At 46.0% G+C, this 23,317-nt stretch overlaps 1 protein-coding gene across 3 annotated transcripts in view; it reads right to left on the bottom strand.

Annotated features, from left to right (window-relative positions):
* The window catches only part of Taok3 (TAO kinase 3), a 189,010-nt gene that overhangs the window by 60,240 nt on the left and 105,453 nt on the right, over positions 1 to 23,317 (bottom strand). For all 3 annotated transcript variants that reach the window (XM_038345127.2, XM_038345129.2, XM_038345128.2), the window contains 6 exons: positions 17,391 to 17,436; positions 16,209 to 16,305; positions 13,856 to 13,969; positions 10,862 to 10,953; positions 4,461 to 4,554; positions 2,947 to 3,028 (listed from right to left, as the gene is read on the bottom strand). In XM_038345127.2, coding sequence (XP_038201055.1) covers positions 2,947 to 3,028; positions 4,461 to 4,554; positions 10,862 to 10,953; positions 13,856 to 13,969; positions 16,209 to 16,305; positions 17,391 to 17,436 — 525 coding nt within the window. The remainder of the gene's footprint in view (positions 1 to 2,946; positions 3,029 to 4,460; positions 4,555 to 10,861; positions 10,954 to 13,855; positions 13,970 to 16,208; positions 16,306 to 17,390; positions 17,437 to 23,317) is intronic.

Below are 23,317 nucleotides of genomic sequence, written 5' to 3'. Positions count from 1 at the left end.
GTTGTCTGATGCAGAATGACCAGCCTGGAAACTATACACCACAAACAAAAATAGACTCAACAGGTTATATTTTTATATCTTTGTATGAGCGTGCACACACACACACACATCTATCTATCTATCTATCTATCTATCTATCTATCTATCTATCTATCTATCATCTGTCTGTCTGTCTATCACATATATATATGTGATATGTAATATATATATATATATATGTAATAAGAATAATAAAAAGGCTGTCAGCTTGAGGTTGGGGAACATGAGGGGTTTGAGGGAAGGATGCTTGTGGGAGGAAAGGATGTGGTGAACGTGATGTAATCACTTTTATTTCAATTAAAGACGTTTTAATTTGAAAAAGGATGCTAGAGTGAAAGAAAGAAAGATGTTTCCAAGATTCATTATGTATTAGTGAAGGAAAAAAATCAACACCTAATAGACAAACGGCCACGATCAGAGAGGACATAGACCAGGAGACAGAAATGGCGTTGCAGCTAAAACTACAGCCAGAGGGGCTTGCGTGTGCATGCATGTGTGCGCGTGTGTGTTTGTCTGTGTGTGCAGCTCTGTAGACACAGTGCTGCCCTTATGGGGTGAGGCCCTGGCTCTGACCTTTAGCATTACCCAAGACCTCTAAACCAAATGAAAACAACCCAAAGTTGAAAAAAAGTCCTATAAAAAATCCAGAACAAAAAGACCAAAACCCACCAAAGCTACAACCAGAAACATTTTTTTCATTAATCTAAGCAGTGTAAATTCAAACGCTCACACTTGGTCAGGGAGGCCGTGGGCTCCAGGGAAGTCTGGTGGTGTGCATTCTCACCTAAGAGCCACGTAAGGGGGTAGAGGCTGGGAGTGGCTGTATAGCTCCCACTTCCAGCATGCACAGCTGCCCACTTTCCCAGCACTCACCAGGCCCTGGGATCAGTCCTCTGTGTAGCTGCTTCCTCTTAGGTCAAAGTCTTTAGAACAGCAGCATGCTCTAAGCAGAGGTGAAACACTCCATTCTACAGGGAAGCTCCTTAAACTCAGGGAGGAATCAACTCAAAGGTCTCAGGAAGTCCCTGAAGCTGACCAGATTCATTAGCCTTCCCTCCCCGAGCATATGTCCATAGTATGGACTGCTGAGGGTCACTCCCAGACCAGCTGAGGTACCTGGAGAGGACGCTCTCCAGTCTGTTGAGTTGCCGCATGCTCCAGGTATCGAGCTTTGGTGACCTGTCACCTGCGCTGGGGTGGTCTTTGAGTCATTTCTGCTGCTGTAAGTACCCAGGGAAAACTCATGGTTCACCAAGTTGTACTTTGATCTGTCCTCAGATCCTGACTGCAGCGAGTAGCCCACTGTTCATGTATTCACAGTAGTGTTACACAAGTATCATTCTGTGTGTCAGTGTGTGTGTGATATGTGTGTGCACAGGTGTGGAGGTTAGGGAGGATGTTGGGTGTCTTGCTCTACCACTTCCTGTATTATTCCTTTGAAACAGTGTTTCTTACTAAACATGGAGCTAGGATGGTGGTCAGAAAGCCTTAGTGTCCCTCCAGTCTCTGCCCCCAGCAACACTGAGGTTTTAGGTGCATATAGCCCTGCCCTGCTTTTCATGTGGGTGCTGGGATCAGAACTTGGGACCTCACACTTGTACAGCAAGTGCTCTTACTACAGGGTCATTTCCCCGGCCAAAAATGCACTTATTTTTATTTTGCGTGTGTGAATGTTTACAACTTACTTTGTGTGTGGGGTGTTTTGCCTGCACGTACATATGTCTGTGCACTACATGTGTATGTAGTGCCTGCAGAGGCCAAAAGGGGGTGCTGGATCCCCTGGAACTGGAGTCACAGATGGTTGTGAGCTGTCAGGTGGGTACTGGGAACTGAACCTCATCCTTACAAGAGCAGCCAGCACTCTGATCCGCTGAGCTGTCTCTCCAGGCCTGCAGCTGCCACTGTTTTAGGCCTGATACATTTGAGTCATACAACCCTTCTGGGTTTTTCCTTAAACAAACCAACAAACAAAACTGCTCATAAAAGAATCCATTCTGAAGGTGAAACACGCAACAGAACTGAATAAGCATGCACACATAAAAGGGTAGAGATTGGTAATTTTCTACGCCGAGCAGGAAATGTTCATACTATGACAGATTCCCATCTACTCCACAAATGTTGATGGACCACAGCATCATCACATGAAATCAACATGCAACATGCAAAGATAGGCTCAGAACTGTGAGGTTCAAATCAAACCAGTGCATAACCATAAAAAAAGAAGTCAAAGAAAAGTAAAAGAAAAATATTACAGAATGGAAACTTTTTGTTGTTGTTTGAGCTAGGCTCTCATGTAGCCAAGGCTGGCCTTGAACTACTGATGCTCTTGCCTCTACCTCCAGAGCTGGGCATGGTGACAGTATATTCCTACAACACCAGTGCCAGGAAGGTGGAGGAAGGAGGATCGTAAGATCAGACTGCGTATGTGGTAGGTTCACAGGCATGCCACCATGGCCTCTTGGAGCTCAACTGTATGACCCGAGCATCTGTTTTTAGATTGTCACCCTACACCTTCACTGCCTGGAGCTGACACTGACCTAACTGAGATTTTCAGAGTTGGCACTGGTGTTTTTGGCAGATCATCCTGAGAGCTCAATTCAAGTTCTGTCAGAAAAACCCTGAGATAGCAAGCTGTGCAGGGAGGAGAAACTGTACTAGGACAAAGCAGGAAGGCCAGAGAGAAACACTACCCACGGGGGTGGGGTGGGGTGGTGAGGTGGGGGGATGGCAGGAAGGACGCGGATCCTGAGAACCGTCCCATGTTTACGCTTGTTTTCATCTTTGAGTTAGTAACCAGGGAGCTTGCCATAAGCCAGCCTATCACAGTGCTCAGCCATGGAGTAACTGACTGACTGCCCCACGGCCACACTTTGTGGCCCCTGCACAGATGGAAACTAGAAAAGTTACCCGTAACAGTTCCACCGCGGCTGGTCTCTCCTGAGGTATTTTTTGCAAGCAGTAATCAACGAATCTCCTGAAGGAGTCGGTCCTGTGTGAGGGGACACAGCGAGGAGAGTAGTGAGGGACCGTGGGACACGCGGCATACGGAAGGCAAAGTGGACGGGAGAGAGCTCTGTGCAATGTGGGAGACTGTGAACGTGCATGCTGTGTGTATGTGTGTGTACATGTACATGTGTGCACTCGCGTCTGTGCATGTTTGTGAAGCCCAGAGGCTGATATCAAGTGCCTCTCACAACCGCCCCCCACCCTAGTTTTGAGGCAGGGTCTCTCACTGAACCTGGAGCTCTCTGATTTGGTTAGACCAGCTGGCCAGTGCGCCCCAGAGATTCCTCCCTCTTCATCTCCCCACACTGGAATTTTGGGGCCCAGCTTCTGCATTGGTTCTGGAGATAGAATTCACATCCTTTTGTATATACAAGACTTTGCTGACTGGGCCATCTCCCCAGCCAGGAGATTCCTTTTCATAAGACATTTTGAAATATCAGGGGACCTGGACCATTTTCAAGTTATGGCAGTAAAAATTAATTCTTCTGGATAATGAGGTGGACACAGTCCCAAGCTATTCGACGCAGTCATACACATAAGTAAGGATAGGCCAAATCACAGACTAGATCAGAAAATAAAAACACCATACTCCCCTCAGAGATAACACACCCCTGATGTGCATTCTGCATGGAGTTAGCAAAGTGGGAATAAAGAATGCCTGTCCTCTAAAGAGTAAACACAAGCCGGGCGGTGGTGGCGCACGACTTTAATCCCAGCACTCGGGAGGCAGAGGCAGGCGGATCTCTGTGAGTTCGAGGCCAGCCTGGTCTACAAGAGCTAGTTCCAGGACAGGCTCTAGAAACTACAGGGAAACCCTGTCTCGAAAAAACCAAAAAAAAAAAAAAAAAAAAAAAAAAAAAAAAAAAAAAGAGTAAACACAAAAGCACACGGGGGCGGAGAACCTGAAAACATACTTTCTGAATAAAACTAAGTCCTCTGTGGAGGCTTCATTTGTGTCAGATGGCTCATTCTCTGTGACTCTTGTGGCCCCAAGAGTTACAAACATGCCACGGTTTTGGGCCGTGAACGACACGTCTTCTGGACAGAGAGTAACATGTTCCGTCCCAGCCCATTCTGATAACACAGACACAATGACACCAGCCAGGGCCTCTCAGCTGCTAAGAACTTCAGATGAGATGAGCAGGGCCTAAGGGACGAGGTGTGGAAGGGAGGTAGCAGGGCACATGTTCCCAGTGTGTATGTACGCGCCTGTGTGTGTGTGCGCGCACACATGTGTGCATGTGTGTGTGTGTGTGCATGCGGGCATACACATACAAAGGTACACTGTTCGTGGGACATCGGTCTTACTATTGCTGTGCTGGAAGGAAGGATGCAATGGTGTTTTAGGGCAGACCTGTAACGTGTAGTCTAGTGAGCATGTCAGATCCCACAGTGAATTCTCGGCGACGTCTTACCATTCTCTGGACTGTAGCGTGGGGGAGTCATTCTGGGCGATGTGGTAGAGGGCGCTCATGGCGTTCATGTTGAAGAGGGGGGGCTTCCGCTCGGCTGGAGGAGGAAGAAGCCACGGTAAGATGTTCTCGCAAGAACTAAGGTAGGTAGCAAAGTCAGGACTATCAACCAACGAGACACCGTGGAAGAGGAAGGAGCTACGGTAAGATATTCTCACAAGAACTAAGGCAGGTAGCAAAGTCAGGACTATCAACCAACCAGACACCATCTGCCCTTTGTGCTCTTAGGGTCAGCTCAGTTGAGCCAAGTGCTGGCTGCTGGTCACTCACTGTCCATCGGAAGGCTCCCAGCAGAACTCGTTTCAGAATAATGGGAGTAAACATCCTTATTTCTCATAGATTCTGCATAGATTGGTGTTGGCCTGTTTTCCAATGACAAAGTGTGAATATGTGTGTGTATATTTTAATTAAAAAATACATATTCATTAAATAAAGTCAGAAAGCAAAAAAAAGTAGCACAAAAATATGTTATTATGGAATGGGGGGGCTGGAGAGATGGCTCAGTGGTTAAGAGCACTGGCTGCTCTTCCAGAGGTCCTGGGTTCGGTTCTTAGCACCTATAAGATGTTTCTTCACAACTATACCATTAACTCTAGCTCCAGGGGATCTGATGCCCTCTTCTGGGAACTGCATGGATGTAGCGAAATAAATATGGCACAGGCAAAAATATTTATACATAAAAAATAAATCTCTTTTACAAAGAAAAAAATTATTGCGGAGTGGAACAGACATTTATTTATGTACTTATTTAGAGCCAGGGTCTTTCTTAGCCCAGAGGCCAGGCTGTTTTTAAATAGTGAGTTCAAGCATAGCCAGGGATACATAGTGAAACCTTGTCTCCAAAATAAATAGAAAGACAAAAAAAAAAAAAAAAAAACTTTTAGAAAAAGAAAAAAAAGGTGATGATTTGGAATGACTTCTTTGCCTTTAAAAAAAAAAAACACTTATTCCTTCTTGGTCTCAGAATGCACTTTGATTACAGTCCTCTGTGAGTCTTGGCTGGATGTTGGCTGCAGACACTTCAGGGTCCTGCACAGATTCCTTCCTCCCTTTCCTGCCCCTTCCTTCTCTCCTACCCTTCTCTCTCAAGGATCTCTGGGCACAGTCCTAGCTGGTTGGCCTCCCTAGTAAAAGAGATCACACGTGCACCACCATGCTGGAGCGGACTGTTTACATGCAATCAAGTAGAAACTGGTTGAAACTGGTAGCTGGTGGGTGAACTGGTCCGAGCAGAAGCAGTGTGGACAGAGGTTTTAAAGAGGTTTTAAGCTCGGAGGACAGACAGAAGTGGTTTGAACTGTGTTTCAGGAAGTGGACTCAAGGAATTTCTAGGCACAGTCTTTTGGGGACATCAAGGTTTTAAGACACATGGAACTAGGAACCTGTGGACACACGCGGCTTCCCATTCCTTCCTACACTAAGTTCGGATCACTGAGCAGAGCCTACAGACCTCCACTAGCCTGCCTTCCGAGATCGTGGGCTGGTTCCCCTCTCTCAAGCCATCTTTGGCTTCACTGAAGCAATCAAGCACATGGACGTTTTTAGTCTAGATTTTAACTTTATCAAGTTAATTCTTCCCACCCCCCTTTGTGGTTTTTTTTTTTTTTTTTTTTTTTTTTTTTTTTTTTTTTTTTTGATAGGGTTTCTCTGTGTAAGCTTTCAGCTGTTCTGGAACTCACTCTATAGACCAGGTTGGCCTCGAACTCAGAGATCTGCCTCTGACTCCCTAGTGCTGGGATTAAAGGCGTGTGCCACCACTGCCCTGTGTTTTAGTTTAAAAAAAAAATTAAGCGATAAAGTTGCTCAGGTTGGTCTGAAACTCCAGGGCTCAATGGTTCTCTTGTCTGTCTCCTGTGCAGCTGAGAACATGCGTGTCCCTGTCTGTCTCCTGTGCAGCTGAGAACATGTGTGTTCCTGTCTGTCTCCTGTGCAGCTGAGAACATGCGTGTCCCTGTCTCAGCTCTGGCTAATTCTTAACAATCCTGCTGTGGCTTGGATATGAAATGCCTCCACAGGCTCATGGATGAGTGAAAGAAAGAAAGAAAGAAAGAAATCAACAAGAAAGGAAATGTCATGGTTGCTCCTAGGTATGGTGGAGGAGAAAGTTTATTGTAGTAAAAAGGGAGAACACAGTCCGAGGCAGGGACATCTGGGAGAGTCCAGAGAGGACATGTCTAGGCTGAGCCGGGCCATGTGGGGAGAGGGGGGAACCAGGTGCAGCAGCCAGGAGGCCAAAAGTACTAAGAAAGCAAGTAACCAAAATGTCTGAATTCTATAGGGAAGAGCCTCTGGAGGAAGGGCAGCCCAGCCGTGAGTGCTAACTCTTCCCTTAGGTTGTCTCCTGTCAGCAATTTGGTCACAGCAGTGAGAAGAGGAACTAATGAGACCTCATCTTGTTTCTGCAGGAATTTAAAGCCTATTTAAAGGGCTTATGCTATGTGAATGGTCACGTCCTCAGTGAAGCCTCCTGTGACTTGCGTCACCGCAGACTATATATTTGCTGTTTTTGGCCACACATTACAACTCTCACTATTTTGTGTCCCTTACCAAGTGTACGGCTAAGCCTCGCAGCAGGGGCAGTGGCGATGTTCATGATAGTCATTTTGTTCTTTACTCTTTCCAGGGTTGAGGGCTCACTTTGGGAGTAGTCCCCACAAAACCTGCTAAATAAATTAATAAGGGGCAACCTAATGCTAAGAACTGTATCCACAGGGAATCTTTGTGTGGGCTGCTGAGATGGTTCAGCATCTAAACTGATTGCTGCTAAACCTGAAGACCTGGGTTTGATCCCTGGGTCCAGATGGTGGAAGAAGAGAAATGACTCTGGCAGCTTCTTTCTTACCTCCACTATGTGCCGTGGCACTTAAAGTACATTCTCCATCCCCCACAAATAGATAATTCTTTATTTATCTATATTAAAATTGTTAAAAATATGAAAAACGAATCTCTGTGTGGCAAACAGGCATAGAAAAATAATGAAGAGAGACCCAAGTCTCTTAGGGCTGACGTCAGATACCATGTGATAGGCTCACCATGAGAGAATAAGGCAACTCTCCTTCCCAGCAAAATGCAAGGCAATCCAGGCTGCTCAGAGGAGCTTGAATAGGAGAAGCAGTGAAAGGGGGCTTGACAAAGAAAACAGACGTTAAGAAAGGATGTTGGAAGTGGGGTTGTAGATCAATTGACAGAGTGCTTTGCTACCACGTATGAAGCATTGGATTCAATCCCCACATTGCACAGACCAGGTGTGGTGATCATGTTTGTAATCCTAGCACTTGAGAGGTGGACACAGAGGATCAGAGGTTCATGGTCATCCTATGTTACATGGTGATTTCCAGCCCAGCCTGGGCTATATGAGACCCTGCCTCAGAAGAGAAAATAGAAACCAAACCTCAGCATTAGTGTAGACAGCAGCAACTCAGACTTGAAGCCTAAACGGGGGCCCGGGAGGAGCAAGAAATGTGCCTGGGGACAAGCCATGACAGCCAACCCTCAACTGGTGGGGAAATGGCCATAGTAGAGAAGCCAGAGCCTGGGCCATCCTCCAAACACTGGATCTGAAGGGTCTGGTCTGCGTATGAATTCTTTACTAGATGAAATTACTATCCCCAAGCCTGGTGCTGAGGCTGTAATGTCAGCACGAGACAGGCTAAAGCAAGAAGATCTCAGGGTCTAGAACAGTCTGGGCTACACAGAGCAAGCAAGCAAGCAAGCAAGCAAGCAAGCAAACTAGCCTCATAGCCACAGTGACAGGGCTTGTCACTGAGACAGAACACCACAGAGCAAAGGCCAGAGTCAGCCAGCAGCCCACTCTGTGTAATGAGCTATTTTCCATGGGTGTTTCCTGTTCCAGTGGGGAAGGTACAAGCAGCGCATGCATACCCAGCAGGACCTGCAGAGTCTAGAACATTTATCATCTGGTCCTTTCCAGGGAGCTCATCACTGCACCAGAGGGGCACAGCAGGTGGCATGCGTCTGTACACAGCACACAGGAAGGACTGGTGGTACCTGTGACATGGATCTGTGAGCCCTTATTTTTTTCTTTTGCATGTGTGGGTCTCTGTGTATGTATGGTGTTCACATGTGTGCAGGTGTACTTGCATGTGTGTCTGCATGTTTACGGCATGCATGTGTTTTCGTGTGTAGTGTGCGTGTGAGTAGATGTGTATATGCGTATGTGTGTGCACGCAGATGGAGGCCTTGACCGCACTCTACAGGGTCTCTCATTTGAACCCAGAGCTTGCTGCTTCAGCTAGTCTAAGCGGCCACTTTGCTCCAGAGGCATTCGCTGCCTCCTCTGGAGTTCTGGGATGACAAGTGGGTACCCACATTCACATCGGTGCTGGGGATCTGAACCTGGTTTTTATGCAGTGTAGGAATCACTTTATCTACCAGACTGACTCCCCAGCCCAGAATTCATAGTTTCTTAAATGAAAGAAAAGGACAAAAGAAAAGAAGCTAATCTTGCTACAGGATATATCCTCTGTGTGTGTGTGTGCATGTGTGTGTGTGGTACCATGTTTGTGGATGCGCCACCTGCCAACCAAGGTCAGGGCTTAGGAAGGTAGGTCAGTTTAGTGAGTCACTGCTCGAACAGCTCTGCCTAGATGTGCCAAATTAGAGCCAGTGGGCTGTTCTCTGTTTGAGAAGGAGAGGTGACCCAAAGGCACCCCACTCTTGGATACATGCTTCTTGAAAATCAAAGTTTTCTTATGAACAAACATGGCTGGCAGCCCGAGCTGACAGGGAACACTAGCTGCTGTGAGTGGCTTAGTTACAGTCCTATGTCTGCTACTCATCGCCTCGGGTGTGGCTCGGATGCCAGTCATTGTGCCCGCCGGAGCCTGGCAGCTAAGTGTACTTACTCTCCAGTTTCCTAAGGGAAGAAACTGAGGTACAGCTAGGCTCATTGCTGAGACGGGTGACAGAGTGGTGGTCACTCCTGATCCTGTCAGTCTCCTAACTGCTGGGACATGTGCACACCACCTTGCTCGATGTATGAGTGAGTGTCTGGGTGTACAAATAAATGCCAAGTGAGTGCAGGTGCTGCTGAGGCCAGAAGAGGGCATGGGGTTCCCTGGATCCCAAAGTGGGTGTTGGGAACAGAATTTAGGTCCTCTGGAAGACAGCAAGTGGCCTTAACCCCTCCCTGAGCCTTCTCTCCAACCCCACGACTTAAACTTTTTGATTTATAAACTACGTGGATATATGACCTCATTGAAAAAAAAATAAGTAAATACTCTAGTCTTCCCTCTTGAGTCATTTCCTTTTTACTAGTCTCTCTTGGATGGAAAGTGACAGACAGATCATGCATCTAATCTTTTCCTCTGGAGGGGCGGATGCTGTGCGGGAACAGCTGAGTGTCCCAGGTCCCCTCCACAGGACATCTCAGGGATTCTACAGGGTCAATGCGGAGACCAGGAAAGAAGAATTTAAATTAAAAGAGATATAAATCTTAAAAACTAGATGAAGAATTTTCAAAAATTTAGTTTTAAGTTTCTAGATAAGGCAGATTAAACCTGGGTCATCTTCCTGTGGCGTAGGAAGGCTAATGGGTCCCTCTTATCCTCAGGCCCGTATCTAGCGAACAGTGATGTTAGCTTACACTAGGGATTGCAAAGGCTACCCTGCCTGGGTCCTTCCCTCCAGCAACAGGCTGGTTTGTTAAGTTTATTGGCATACTGTGGGACAGATGTCATTAGAGACAAAATGAAGTTCAACTATGTGACCAGAAAAACCAATGGTAGTTTAGATAGCTTTAGGTTATAAATATTGTGTGTGACTATGTTTGTGTGTTACCTAAAGAGGCCAAAAGATGGCATCCAATTCCCCTGGGTCTGGAGTGACAGGGGGTTGTGGGTTACCCACTGTGGCTGCTGGGAACCGACCCAGGTCCTCTGACGATTAGCAAGTGCTTTTGGCCACAGAGCATCCCTCCAATCCCTGGGGACAACTGTCATGCTAGTGCATCTTTCCCTATGAAGTCCCCTGCAAGGCTCCACTGTCAGGTCAAAAAACAATGTGAAAGACACGATTCCCCTATAGGGTTAGGGATATGAACTGAAGCAGTGGGGGCTATCATAAAGACAAGGTGTGCAGTGTCACAGAGTACACAGAGTAGAGGTGTTTCTCAAACATTAGCACATACTGGCTTGTTTTTCATGGAGTCACAGCGGAGAAGGAGCAATCTTTTGTGGTTCTATAAGAGCATGGGAAATATCCACAACAAATTCACATTGGCCTTTGTACAGCTGTCAATCACTGAGGGCGTTCTAGACAAGTTACCTGATGAGCGTGATGAGGACCGATCTGCAAAGATCCAGGGAAAACTACTTTCCACTCACCCAGTTCTATACAGGTGATGCCGAGCGACCAGATGTCAACTTTCCCATCGTACTGTCCTTCATCCATGGCTAAGATCACCTCTGGGGCCATCCTGCCAAACACAATGTGCAGAACTCAAGTGGTCAGAAGAAACAACATTTCCATTTTAAAACTACTTGGTACAGTAGATTTAAGGGTATTCAAAAGTATTTAAGGGTATTTACAAGCTCTTTTTTTTTCTGGGAACCAAACCTTGGTCCTCTGTAAGAACAAGTGCTTTTGGCAGCTGACCCATTTCTCCAGTCCCTGTTTCAAGGTTCAGTGTTTACAGTGGTGTTATATGTAGGAGTCATGGAATGAAACCAGCCTGGACAATCAGCAGATGCATAAAGAAGGAAAACGTGGTTTGGGTAAACAATGGAGGCATCTAGGATATGCTGGTTTGAGTGAGAATGGTCCCTGTAGGCTCCTATACTTGAATACATGGTCCCTAGCAGGTGAAACTATTTGGGAAGGATTAGAAGGTGTGGCCTTGTTAGAGGAGGTGTGTTAATGGGGGTGGGCTTTGAGGTTTCAAATGAGTCTCTCTCTCTCTCTCTCTCTCTCTCTCTCTCTCCTCTCTCTCTCTCTCTCCTCTCTCTCTCTCTCTCTCTCTCTCTGCCTCGTGGTTATGCCATAAGATGTAAGCTCTTAAATGTTCCTGCTGCCATGCATCGCCTGCCTCCTGCCATGCTCCTTGTTCTGACAGTCACAGGCTCTAACCCTCTGAAATTAAAGCCCCAAATTAAACACATTTTTAAATAAGTCACCTTGGTCATGGTGTTTTATCACAGCAATAGAAAAGCAATCAAGATGTGGTACAGAACTGGGGATCATCATGTTAAGGGAGATGAGCCAGATTTAGAAAGATAAATATAGGAGGGGAAGGAGGGAGAGGATAGACTGGGGGTCATCGTGTTAAGTGAGATGAGCCACACCTAGAGAGATAAATACAGGAGAGAAGGAGGGAGGGGAGGAAAGCAGAAACGGGGAGGGAACCAGTGGGCCGGCAGAATGGAGGACATAGAGATGAACAAAGTACAAAACATGCATGACATGAGATGTGAGAGAATATGACACAACTTTTTTTTTTTGAGTAGCTTTGGAACCTGTCCTAGAACTCACTCTGTAGACCAGGCTGGCCTTGAACTCACAGAGAATTCACCTGCCTCTGCCTCCCGAGTGCTGGGATTAAAGGTGTGCACCACCACTGCCCAGCTTAACCTATTAGTATAGCAGCTATAAAATTAAGAAGTTGAAGACTTTTTTTCTGACACATTTTCCTTACACAAACCAACTCAGAAGAACGGAAATCACTGGTGACTTCTAGGAACTGCTACGCGATTTTCAACACAGCGTGGCTCTGCCGTTTGCTCTCAGTTTGCTCTTGAGTCTGTTACCATGACCTGTCTGCTTCTTCATTTAAACACTGGAGAGACCTGTCACAGGGGCCTCACGGGATCTGTAAAGGGCCAGTCTGGCCAGGTGGTGGTATCATATCCCTTTAATCCTAGCACTTGGGAGGCAGAGACAGGCAGATCTCTGTGAGTTCAAGACCAACCTGGTCAACAGAGCGAGTTCCAGGACAGGCTCCAAAGCTACAGAAAAACCCTGTCTCAAAAAACAAAAACAAAAGCAAAAAAAAAAAAAAAAAGGTTAGTCTGTTGTGAACACAGACAAATGAATCACTAAAAGACATGAAAACTACCCGGAGGGAACGGCATAAAGGAGCGGCATAAAGCGGCTCCAGAGACACTATAACTGAGAGAACAAAACAGGTCCTGTAAAGGTGGGCAGCACGCGTGAGCCCTAGAGGGGAGGGGTCTTGGGTGGTGCTATGGCCTATCCCATGTCGGCTGTGGCTTTGTAAACGCTATCTTGCGACGAGGGAAGCCAGACAGCGGCTACTCTTAGCGGGTTTTCCCGAGGGTGTCTTTTTCAAAGCTACAGTAACGTGGCGGTGCATCAGTGAGCATTTGGAAAGGTGATCTGGGACGGAAGGTGGGGACAGCTCCAGGTCAGAATGACGTCAAAGTGGATGAAGTAACAGAGAGCTCAGCAGAGTCAGGAGCTTGGATTTCTTCCATCCTGGCTTGGTAGGCAGCCAGCAAGCTGTAAAGAAGATCCCTTGTCCCGAACACACTGCCTCAAGGGAGCAGTTCAAAAGATATCTCAAGTGAAACTTTAGATGGAGCTAGCCCAGCAAATCGATAGCACACAAAGGGGACCCAGCTGCCTCATTTGAGCAATTTAAGGGCACTCTTTTTGGTGGTTTCTAACCTTCTCAAATGAAATCTGACTGGGCACATTAGGAACACAGTTTTTTCCTCCTTCCTTCCTTCCTTCCTTCCTTCCTTCCTTCCTTCCTTCCTCCCTCCCTCCCTCCCTCCCTCCCTCCTCCCTCCCTCCCTCCCTTCCTCCCTCCCTCCCTCCCTCCCTCCCTCCCTCCCTCCCTCCCTCCCTCGCTCCCTCCTTCCCTCCCTCCCTCCCTCCCTCCCTCCCTCCCTCCCTCCCTCTCTCCCTCCCTCCCTTCTAAATATAGTCTCTCTCTTTATAACCCTGGATATCCTGGAACTAACTGTGTAGACCAGACTGGTTAAACTCGAAGAGACCCACCTACCTTTGCCTCCTGAGTGCCGGGATTAAAGGTGTGCACCACTATTCCTGGCTGGTAACACACCGTTGAGACAAAACAAGGCTAGGCCTGGTAGTGCAGGATTGCGGGCTTAGCTCCATGGCAGCTTGAGGCAGGAGGATTGCATATTCAAGATCAGCTTGGGATCTGAACAAATTAGTGAGACTGTTTCCAGACAAGGAGATGGGAAGCAGCTCGAGGGGCAGAACACTTGCCCAGCATCCTCCAGGACCTGGGTTCAATCCCCGCCACTGCAGAAAGAACACCTGGGATGCCAAGTGTCCCTCCTACTCACACTTGTGCATTTTCAGCCTACTTCATATCTTCTATGTCTACGTACCAGTATGGCGTCCCCACGAAGGAATTGGCAGGAGAACTCATGGAGGCGGATCCAAAGTCAGCCAGTTTCACCTGCCCTGGTTCTGTGAGGAGGATATTTCCAGCTTTAACGTCCCTACAGGAGCAAAAGAGGAGCATTCGAGAGTTAACTTCTCAATTCTAACTATGCAGGAGGCTAGAGCATGCAATCAGCACGATACAAAGTTTCTTAAACAAAGACACAAGCATACTTTTCTCGGCTGTCACTGCATGTTGTAAGGGAGCCCGCATTCCTGGGTGGTCACTGGAAGGGCTTCCAGGAAGCGCTGTCTTCAGAGGGAGGGGTAGAGCGAAGGGAAAAGGGAGCCATGCCAGACAAGGAGCGCTCCCAGATGGCGACCCTTATAAAGCGTGTTCTTCAGCGTTTTAGCCAACCACCACCACCATTCCTCGTGCCGGGCAAACTGGCGCCGTTTGTAACTGCCTGTTTCCCTTCCAAATCTGCCTGCCATGCCTGCATCGCCGCCCTGCTCAGGGCTCCTCAGCTGGACACATACCTGTTCTGTCTTGCCCGTGACCCTTTCTCTCTGTCTGTAAGTGTAACTGCCACTCTAAGGCATGAGAGGTACAGGCTATAGAAAAGGTGTTATTTAAGAAATAACACTGTACAGTAAAAAGAAGACCCTGAAAGATCAAAACAGACAAGGATTAGGGGTTAGGAACTTGCATTTCGATACTGCAATGGTGGGTTGTGGCTGGTTTGCACTAAGGATGCTTGGTACTTGAGGCGTGGTGAAACGTTAGGGGGAAAGACACCATTTGAGATCAGAATGAGAGGGTGAGGTGGATCCCCTTCTTTCTCGTAAGGTATGAATGACGTACAATGAGGACTGGGAGCCACAAACAGCAAGCTGAAAATGGGCCGTGGAAAGAAGCCACTGGGAAAACGGAGAGAAAGCAATAGGCTTAGATGCTTCCAAGGTTTCCCCGCTCGAGATGACACAGGACAGAACTGAAAACAAACATGCTGTTTATTCTCTCACGACAAAAGGGCGTGGGGAGGAAAGTCCCTCACAGCAATAAAGAGATGAGATGATTGGTATTCATGTTTTATTTGAAGACTGGATCCCACGTAGCCCAGGCTGGTCTTGAACTCTTTACGTAGCCAAGATTGGCCTTGAATGTCTACTCCTCTGCCTCTACTTCACAGTACTAAGATTATATGCATATGCCGCTGTACTCTTTAAAATGGTTTTCTCTACGTCCTGGAGTTCACTCTATAGACCAGGCTGGCCTTGAACTCACAGGAATCCTCCTGCCTCTGCCTCCTGAGTGCTGGGATTAAAAGTGTATGTCACCATGCTTGCCTTTCATTTTGAAATTTAGAGGCCATTATATTTTTTTTTGTCTGCTCAGTTTCTTTCATAAGTACCATGCTGATTAAGAAGGACACACATAAAACTAAACTGTGGTTTCAGATAAAACACAGCAAACTTCCAAGCAAGTCAACATTCAATAATCATACCTTGACTCCAAGGAAATATACCTAAATTTGCTAAATCATTGATTACACGGTAAATGGGTTTAGTCATTATTTACCAGGTGTAATTGGTTCATTTTTTTTGTCTGTTCTATTTATTTTTTGTGGTGCTGGAGATGGACGTGGTAGCCTTGTGTGTGTTATGCAAATGTCCTGGTACCAGTCCACACATACCCCAGTCTAGTAGTCTAGCCTTTCTAAAAAAAAATATTTATTTATCTGTGTATGAGCATTTTGCCTACATGTTGTGCACCATGTGCATGCGTTGCCCACAGAGGCCAGAAGAGGGCGTTAGTTATAGGCAGTTGTGAGCTACTATGTGTGTGCTGAGAACCTTCCTGACACAGTCTTCAAAAACAAGAAGCCTTGGAATGGCAGTGGTTCAGCTCGACTGCTATTCTGTGCAGGGAAGCCAGTGGCTTCGGTTCTCAACCCACAATGGAAAAATGGATGCCTTTTTTTCAGATTTCTCTGATATCAGGAGGCCCGTTACCTACATGTGAAGCCAGGCACGGCAGTGCACACCACAAATGTCAGCCCTCTGGAGACTAAGGCTGGAAAATGGAGTTCAAGATCCACTTGGGCTACACTGTGATTTGGGGTTAGCCTGGGCTACATTGTAAGACCCTGTTTCAGGAAAAAAACTAAACTAAAAATAATAACCACCACCCACAAAGAAATAAACATTCCTCCCCCCCAAACATCAGAGGGATGCTGTCTTTGCTGAGCTGGGGGGGATATCTGTTTGCTTCCTGTAATCCCTCAAATGCAGAAAACTGGAACACATGCTGGGCTGGGCAAGGGAGATGGAAAGGAAGCTGGGGTCTGGACTTACCTATGGATCAGGGAGTGAAAGTGGAGGTAGGCCAGCCCCTGCAAGGCACCATGGGTGATAGCAGCAATCTCCACTTCCTGAAGTGGTTTCTTATGAACTGAGGAGACAGGAGAGATGGTCAGGATGGAGGACCAGCCTTCTACATCACACAGTTAATACACTTGATCAAAGGACAACTTGAGAGCATATTCACCTAACCGCGTGAAAGCTGTACCCCTCCATATAGCAGTAGATGAGGAAAGCCAAGTGCATAGAAATGAGACCAACACACCAAAACCCATAGGCCTGTGGCATTAGTTTACTGGCCAACGGCGAGACAAAGCTATACCGATTCTAAGTCTGGTTTTATCAGTCCCCTCAACAGTGATCTAGGCCACGCTGCTCTCTACTGCAAAGCTTTCATAATTACCCCTGACCTACAGGTAAAGAGGCTATGAAGCAGCTTCTACTGAGGGACTGTGGGTGACTTCAGGCATTTTTTAAATGGAATTTTAAACATAGCTGGGGGTCGTAGTAGCACTGGTAAGGGGAGACGGGGTCCATCATGAAACCTTACATGGGTAGATAGCAACATGAGTTGACAAGACACATGTGTACACACACACACACACACACACACACACACACACACACACAAAGTCTCACACATATGGTCCATTGCGACACTGGCAAAAGGGTAGATAGCAACATTTACACATGGCTTTGATGGGTTTTGGCTATGGGTACCATATCATATTAACCCAAAATTTCAGCAATGCCTACCCTGGATAGCTATGGCCTCAACAGTAGTAGAGCTGATGTCATCCAGACACGTCAACTACATGGCAGAGATTATATCTGCACAGCTTACTCATGTGGCCCTTAACCATCTTTCGACCAGAGGCCCAAACTTCACTTTGTTTATTTTTCTAGAAGTAGATAACCTCCTTTTAAAAATAAGATTGTATTTCAGTGTGTGTGTGTGTGTGTGTGTGTGTGTGTGTGCAAATGAGTGCAGGTGCCTGTGGAGGCCAGAAGAGGGTGTCAGGTCCCCAGGCTGGAGTTACAGGCAGTTGTGAGCCACTTGGGAGCCAAACTCAGGTCCTCCCCAACAGCAGTGTTCTTACCGCTGAGCCGCCGCTTTAGCCCCACAGAGAACATGATGGAGGGCAAACAGGAGAAGCACAGTGATGTTATCCTTACCTTCTAACAAGTCAGAGGCTGAACCTAAGCAGTACTCCATCACCAACTGAAACAGATTAAAAGATAATAAGAAAAATTAATAAGAAGTTCCTCAAGTTAGCCAATCAGCCAACCAACCAAATAGCCAGTCAACTAAACAATCAATGAATCAGCCACAAAACCAACCAAAAACCAATCAACTAACCACAAAACCAACCAATTGCACAACTAACCAAGTACCCAAACAACCAAGCAAATAACCAATCAACCAAGCACACAACCAACAATCAACCAACCAATAAACCACACAACCAAACAACTAACCACACAACTACCCAACTAACCATACAACTAACCAAGTACCCAAACAAGCAACTGAATCATCCAAGCACACAACCAACCAACCATAGCACTAAGAACATCAGGAAGAAAACCATTTGACCTAAACTAAATCTCTCTTATCTGGTCACTCAATAATGAATTAATTTTCATAATTTTTGACATTTCAGTTCTTGTCATTTTTCACATGGACTTGGCCTCAGATCATATGAGGGTTGATATAGAAATATTCACTGTAGATAGTCAAGCTGAGGTTGCCAGTTCCAACCTAATACCTTCTTCCCACAGTCTTGTTTCATAATAGGTTTTGAGTGGCTAGATATTATATTATTTATTACAAGATAAAATTTGTAACTTTGAAAGTGTTGAGGAATACACAAGCAGAAAAATCTGTCTGGGCTCAGGACTATACAGCTATATAGGATTCAATCTTCAGTACCAGTTAAACAGAAAACCCCCAGTTAGCAGCCCTGCTTGTCTACACTCTAAAGCTTGAAACAAGAAACATGGCTTTGTAGGGCTCAGTTAAAGGGGTGGCCTGCCATGTGCTGTTAGCCTGAATCAGTCTAATGCCACTACTTTGAACAGCACCAACCGGAGATTTTAATTTGTATTTTAAAAATATTTATTCATTATTTAACCCCAGAACCCACATGAAAATATTCAGGCATAGCAATGTTTATTTGCAATCCGGCCAGATTAGACTACCAGAAGAAGTCTAGGCTAGCGAGAGACCATGTCTCAAAAAACAAAGCGGTGAACACCCAAGGAATGCCATCTGAGGACGTTCCCCACATACATGCATATCCCCAACAGTAAGAGTTTATTTGATCATGTTGCTGAACATTCTCAGCTAGGCAGTTTTAGAGGCTTTCTCAAAGCAAAACTGAGGAGACACATCCGAGGCTGCCATCCCAGACCCTGTGTCCCAGACCACTGACTTATGGCCAAAGCCAAAGGCGTGAGTGTTTTCTGTCACACGTGTGACCACACGCTGTCAGTAATTTTGTTATTCTAAAAGGAAGCATGAATACCAATGGCTATGAGTGACCACATAGACACAGCCAGTGTCACCGCAGTGATTCCTTTCATTATGAACATTCATATAAGTATTAATGTACTATATACCTCACAATACTAAAATAATATAGACTTTTACAGGTTGAGACACTTTATAATATTCTTCTTGGCACAAAAAGACAAATTCAAGCAGGGTGTGGTAGCTCACACTTCTAATTCTGGCACACAGGAGGCTGAGGCAGTAAGTTTGTCACAAGTTGGTCTGTGCCACATAAAACAAAACAAACAAAACTAAACAAACAAAAACCAACCCCAAACTGAAAACCCAAATGAAGAAGAACAGAAAAAGAACATAGATATATATTTATAAGTCCTTTATCGTGTGGCGGGCAAGATGGCTCAGTGGGTAAAGAGCTTGTTGCCAAACCTGAAACACTAAGTTGATCCTCAGAACCCACATGGCAGAAGGAGAGAACCGACTCGCAGAAGTTGTCCTCTGACCGCCACGTGTTCAGCATGTGTGTGCGCACATACAACAATAAACAGAATTTAAACATTTAATAACTATATTTTCTTTCTTACTGAGACATGAAAGATCCCACTGAAGTAAATATTTTCATGAATGTTAATTTTATATGTACCCTACTTCTTTTTAAAATAATTTGGATGGAAAACTTACTAAACTGTATCGCTTGCTTTTCTAGTTTTTGAGGTAAGCAGCTAAATACGCACTTCCTTACACTGAAAATGTGAGAGGTGAGGACAGCTGGTCCTCTGCCCTGAAAGCCCAATATAAGTTGAGGATAACTAGGAAAGCTGATTACAGGACGTGGGCTTTAGCTCAGTGGCAGAGTGCTTGCCCTGCACATCTGACACCCTGGGTTCAGTTCCCAGCACTATCTCAAAAGAAAAAGAAACCGCAAAGGAAAGAACAAAGAGAAGGAATTTAACCTCAGCAAATAATTGATCATCACAGAGCAGCCACACATTAAGAGACCCCACATTTGTTATACAGTGTAGCTTAGCTGTACAGCACAGAGACCCCACATCTGTGATACAGTGTAGCTTAGCCACACAGCACAGAGACCCCATATCTGTGATACAGTGTAGCTTAGCCACACAGCACAGAGACCCCCACATCTGTGATACAGTATAGCTTAGCTACACAGCACAGAGACCCCCACATCTGTGATACAGTATAGCTTAGCTACACAGCGCAGAGACCCCACATCTGTGATACAGTATAGCTTAGACACACAGTGCAGAGACCCCACATCTGTGATACAGTGTGGCTTAGACACACAGCACAGAGACCCCACATCTGTGATACAGTGTGGCTTAGCCACACAGCACAGAGACCCCACATCTGTGATACAGTGTGGCTTAGCCAAACAGTATTCTATGTGATCACAGCTGTGATTTTTCCTATCCTGGCTAAACTGTCCATGGTCAAGTGTGATCCAAATACAGTAAATGAAAGACACCAGAAAAAAACAAGTCACAAGCTTTAAGATGTACATCGTTCTTTCCTGCTGTGCATGAGAATCAGACCTGGGTAGAATGTCCGCTGTACACACCACCCGCCCAACAGTGCCATGGTCACAGCACCACAGTAGCTGTATCCAAGTAATCCTCATCTTAGTCAATAATGGACAAAAGCACGAGAATAGTGGTGCTGGCAATTCCACCGCAGCAGACACCTGTCGGCTTCACTTCAGTTCTTACTGTTGTTAATCTATGTCTAATTTAGAAATCTGTATCAAGATGGTGTGGTGACATATGTCTTTAATTCCTTCATTCTGGAGGCAGAGGCAAGAGGTTTTGATTTAGAGGCCTGCCTGGTCTATACAGTGAGTCCTGGAGCATTCAAGATTATTCCTTTTGGGCCTTGCCTCAAAAAAAAATTTTTTTGTACCTTATCATAGGCATGTATAACCAAGAAAAAAAATCATAACATGAACAGAGCTCAGTACTAGTCATGGCTTTAAAGACCTACTGGGGTCTGGAAACATGACCCACAGGTGATAGGGGACCATTATGTTCTGTGGAGAACTGGTGGGCCCCTGTGGTCATGAGGTCCAGCCCAGCATTATCAGGGAGGACTATAGGATGAATGGCAGCCCAAGACAGGATTAAAATCCAAACTCAGATTGCACTTTCCACTTTGTGCGTTTGATGTGGATTCCCCTCTGTATGCTGTGAATGTTTTATTACCACTGGTTAATAAAGAAGCTGCTTCGGCCTATAGCAGGGCAGAAAAGAGCCAGGCTGGAAGAGATATAGAGAGAGTAGGCAGAGTCAGAGAGACACCATGTAGCTGCTGAAGGAGAAAGACACCCCTCTCCCCAAGGTGGAATCTTACCAGTAAGCCATAACCTTGTGGTGATATACAGATGAATAGAAATGGGTTAATTTAATACATAAGAGCTAGCTAGGAATACGCTTAAGCCATTGACCAAACAGTGATGAAATTAATATAGTTTCTGTGTCATTATTCGGGTCTGGGCAGCTGGAGACAAACAAGCAGTCTCTGCCTACATGTATGGTTGTGCACCACTATGCAGAATCACTATGCTGAGTCATTGTGTTCCCACACATCTTTAAAACTGGACAGGAAGGGCCAGGCAGTGGTAGCGCACGCCTTTAATCCCAGCACTCAGGAGGTAGAGACAGGTGGATCTCTGAGTTTGAGACCAGCCTGGTCTACAGAAAGAGTTCCAGGACAGGCTTCAAACCCTATCTCGAAAAACCAAACCAAACCAAACCAACGAACCAACCAACCAACAACAACAAAACCCCAGGACAGGAAGGAGGTGTGCTATGCTCCCAGGCTCTAAAAAGTGCCTGTTAAAAGGCCCTGAGCATTGCTGTCACGCGGAGTCCTTAACAGCCTCGCTGCTGTCTCCTACTCTCTCTACTTCCTCCACATGGCCACCTCATGTCTGGTACTGTCTGTCTGTCCGCCTCTAGCAGCTCAGTGTCTTCTAAGCAGCAGTCAGACTGGTTGTAGAAGGAAACCAAGAGGGAGCTGGATAAAGTCTGCATAACTGAGGAATAAACAGGCCAGGAGGAAGAGCTCCTGAGGCTCTGCCAAGACTTCGGTTCCTGGAAACTTGCAGCATCGAGTGAAATCTCTCTAGACTCCCCTAAGGCAGTTGAGTTTACCCAGGGCAACTGATTTCCAGATAAGATGCTCCTTTGATGAAAATCTGTTCAGCAGGAAGCTGTGGTCTAGATGGCTGAAGGACTCTTTTAAGGGCTGGAGAAATGGTTCAGAGGGTAAAGCTTGCCTTGTCCGCACGAGGAGCAGAGCTCGGTCTCCATGTAAAAGTGGGGTATAGGGGTGTGTGCCTGCAATCCCAATGCTGGGAGGTGGGTACAGGGGTCCCCTGGGGCTCCTTAGCCAGCCAGCCCAGTCAAATGGGCCAATTCTAGGTTCAGTGAGAAACACTGTTGGCAGGTGGAAAGCGACCGAGGAAGACACTTGACTTTCAATTTGTGGCATTCATTGCTCACATAGAGAAATGCTTGCATGCATACATACACAGAAAATGCACAGGCACACATGCACACACACAGAAATGCATGTGCACACACCAAATTAACTCCTTAAACAGAAGTGCTTACACACAATGTTTAGTAACAAAATGTCCATTTCCTGTAAGCAAGAGACCTTGGCTTGTCACACGCAACCTTTCATAGACAGCTAAATTGGACTTAAAGCAAAAATGCCTGATGTGATTAACTGTGAAGCTTAACACCTTCATATTCTAATAGTGTGTGCATGTCAGACTTAAACAGGGACACTCACATAAAAAATAAAAGCAAACAAACAAAACAAAAACAAAAACAAACTGCGTGGAAGAAAAGCGCGCTCCATTCCAGTGTCACGGGGCTGGTGTCACTCTGTAAGAGATGCACAGGGACAGTGTCCAGCAAAGTCATAGGGACAGTGTCCAGCAAAGTGCCAGGCTTTCAGTCAAATGGAATCGGGAGGAGGGTGGAAGTGGCAAAAATAAAAATTCTAGAATGAGGACTGGAGAGATGGCTCAGAAGTTAAGAGCTCTGGCTGCTCTTGCAGAGGACCTGGGTTCAATTCCCAGCAAACACATGGTGGCTCACAACTGTCTGTAAGTCCAGTTCTAGGGGATCTGGTGCCCTCTTCAGACCTCTGCGGGCACTGCACACACGTGGTGCACTCACACATATGCGGGCAAAACATTCATACATACAAAATAAAAATAAATAAATCTTAAAAGAAAATTCTAGGATTAAGGCTGGCTAGACAGCTCAGCATGCAAGGGCACTTGCTGCTGATGACTTGAGTCCAGTCCCTGGACCACATTTTGTGCTTTCTACAGCTTGTGCGCACAGCAAACTGCACACACAAAATACATGGGACAAAAATCGTTAGAAATTCTAGGAGGCTAAAAGGATTTAACTTTAGGTTTCACAAGATGACAGTAACTTTTACCATCCCTTGGCTGACTGTTCTCAGAATGATGCTTCTGATATGGTAGACAGGCATATAGTCTTATGGAATGCCCACCATATAACAAACTGGCCAGCAGTGAAAAGGGTTAAATAAT

This window comes from Arvicola amphibius, chromosome 10 (assembly GCF_903992535.2).
Source record: "Arvicola amphibius chromosome 10, mArvAmp1.2, whole genome shotgun sequence".
In the NCBI taxonomy this organism is placed as follows: Eukaryota; Metazoa; Chordata; class Mammalia; order Rodentia; family Cricetidae; genus Arvicola; species Arvicola amphibius.
Note: the sequence above shows the minus strand (reverse complement) of the source record. Positions and strands in the feature narration are given on the sequence as shown.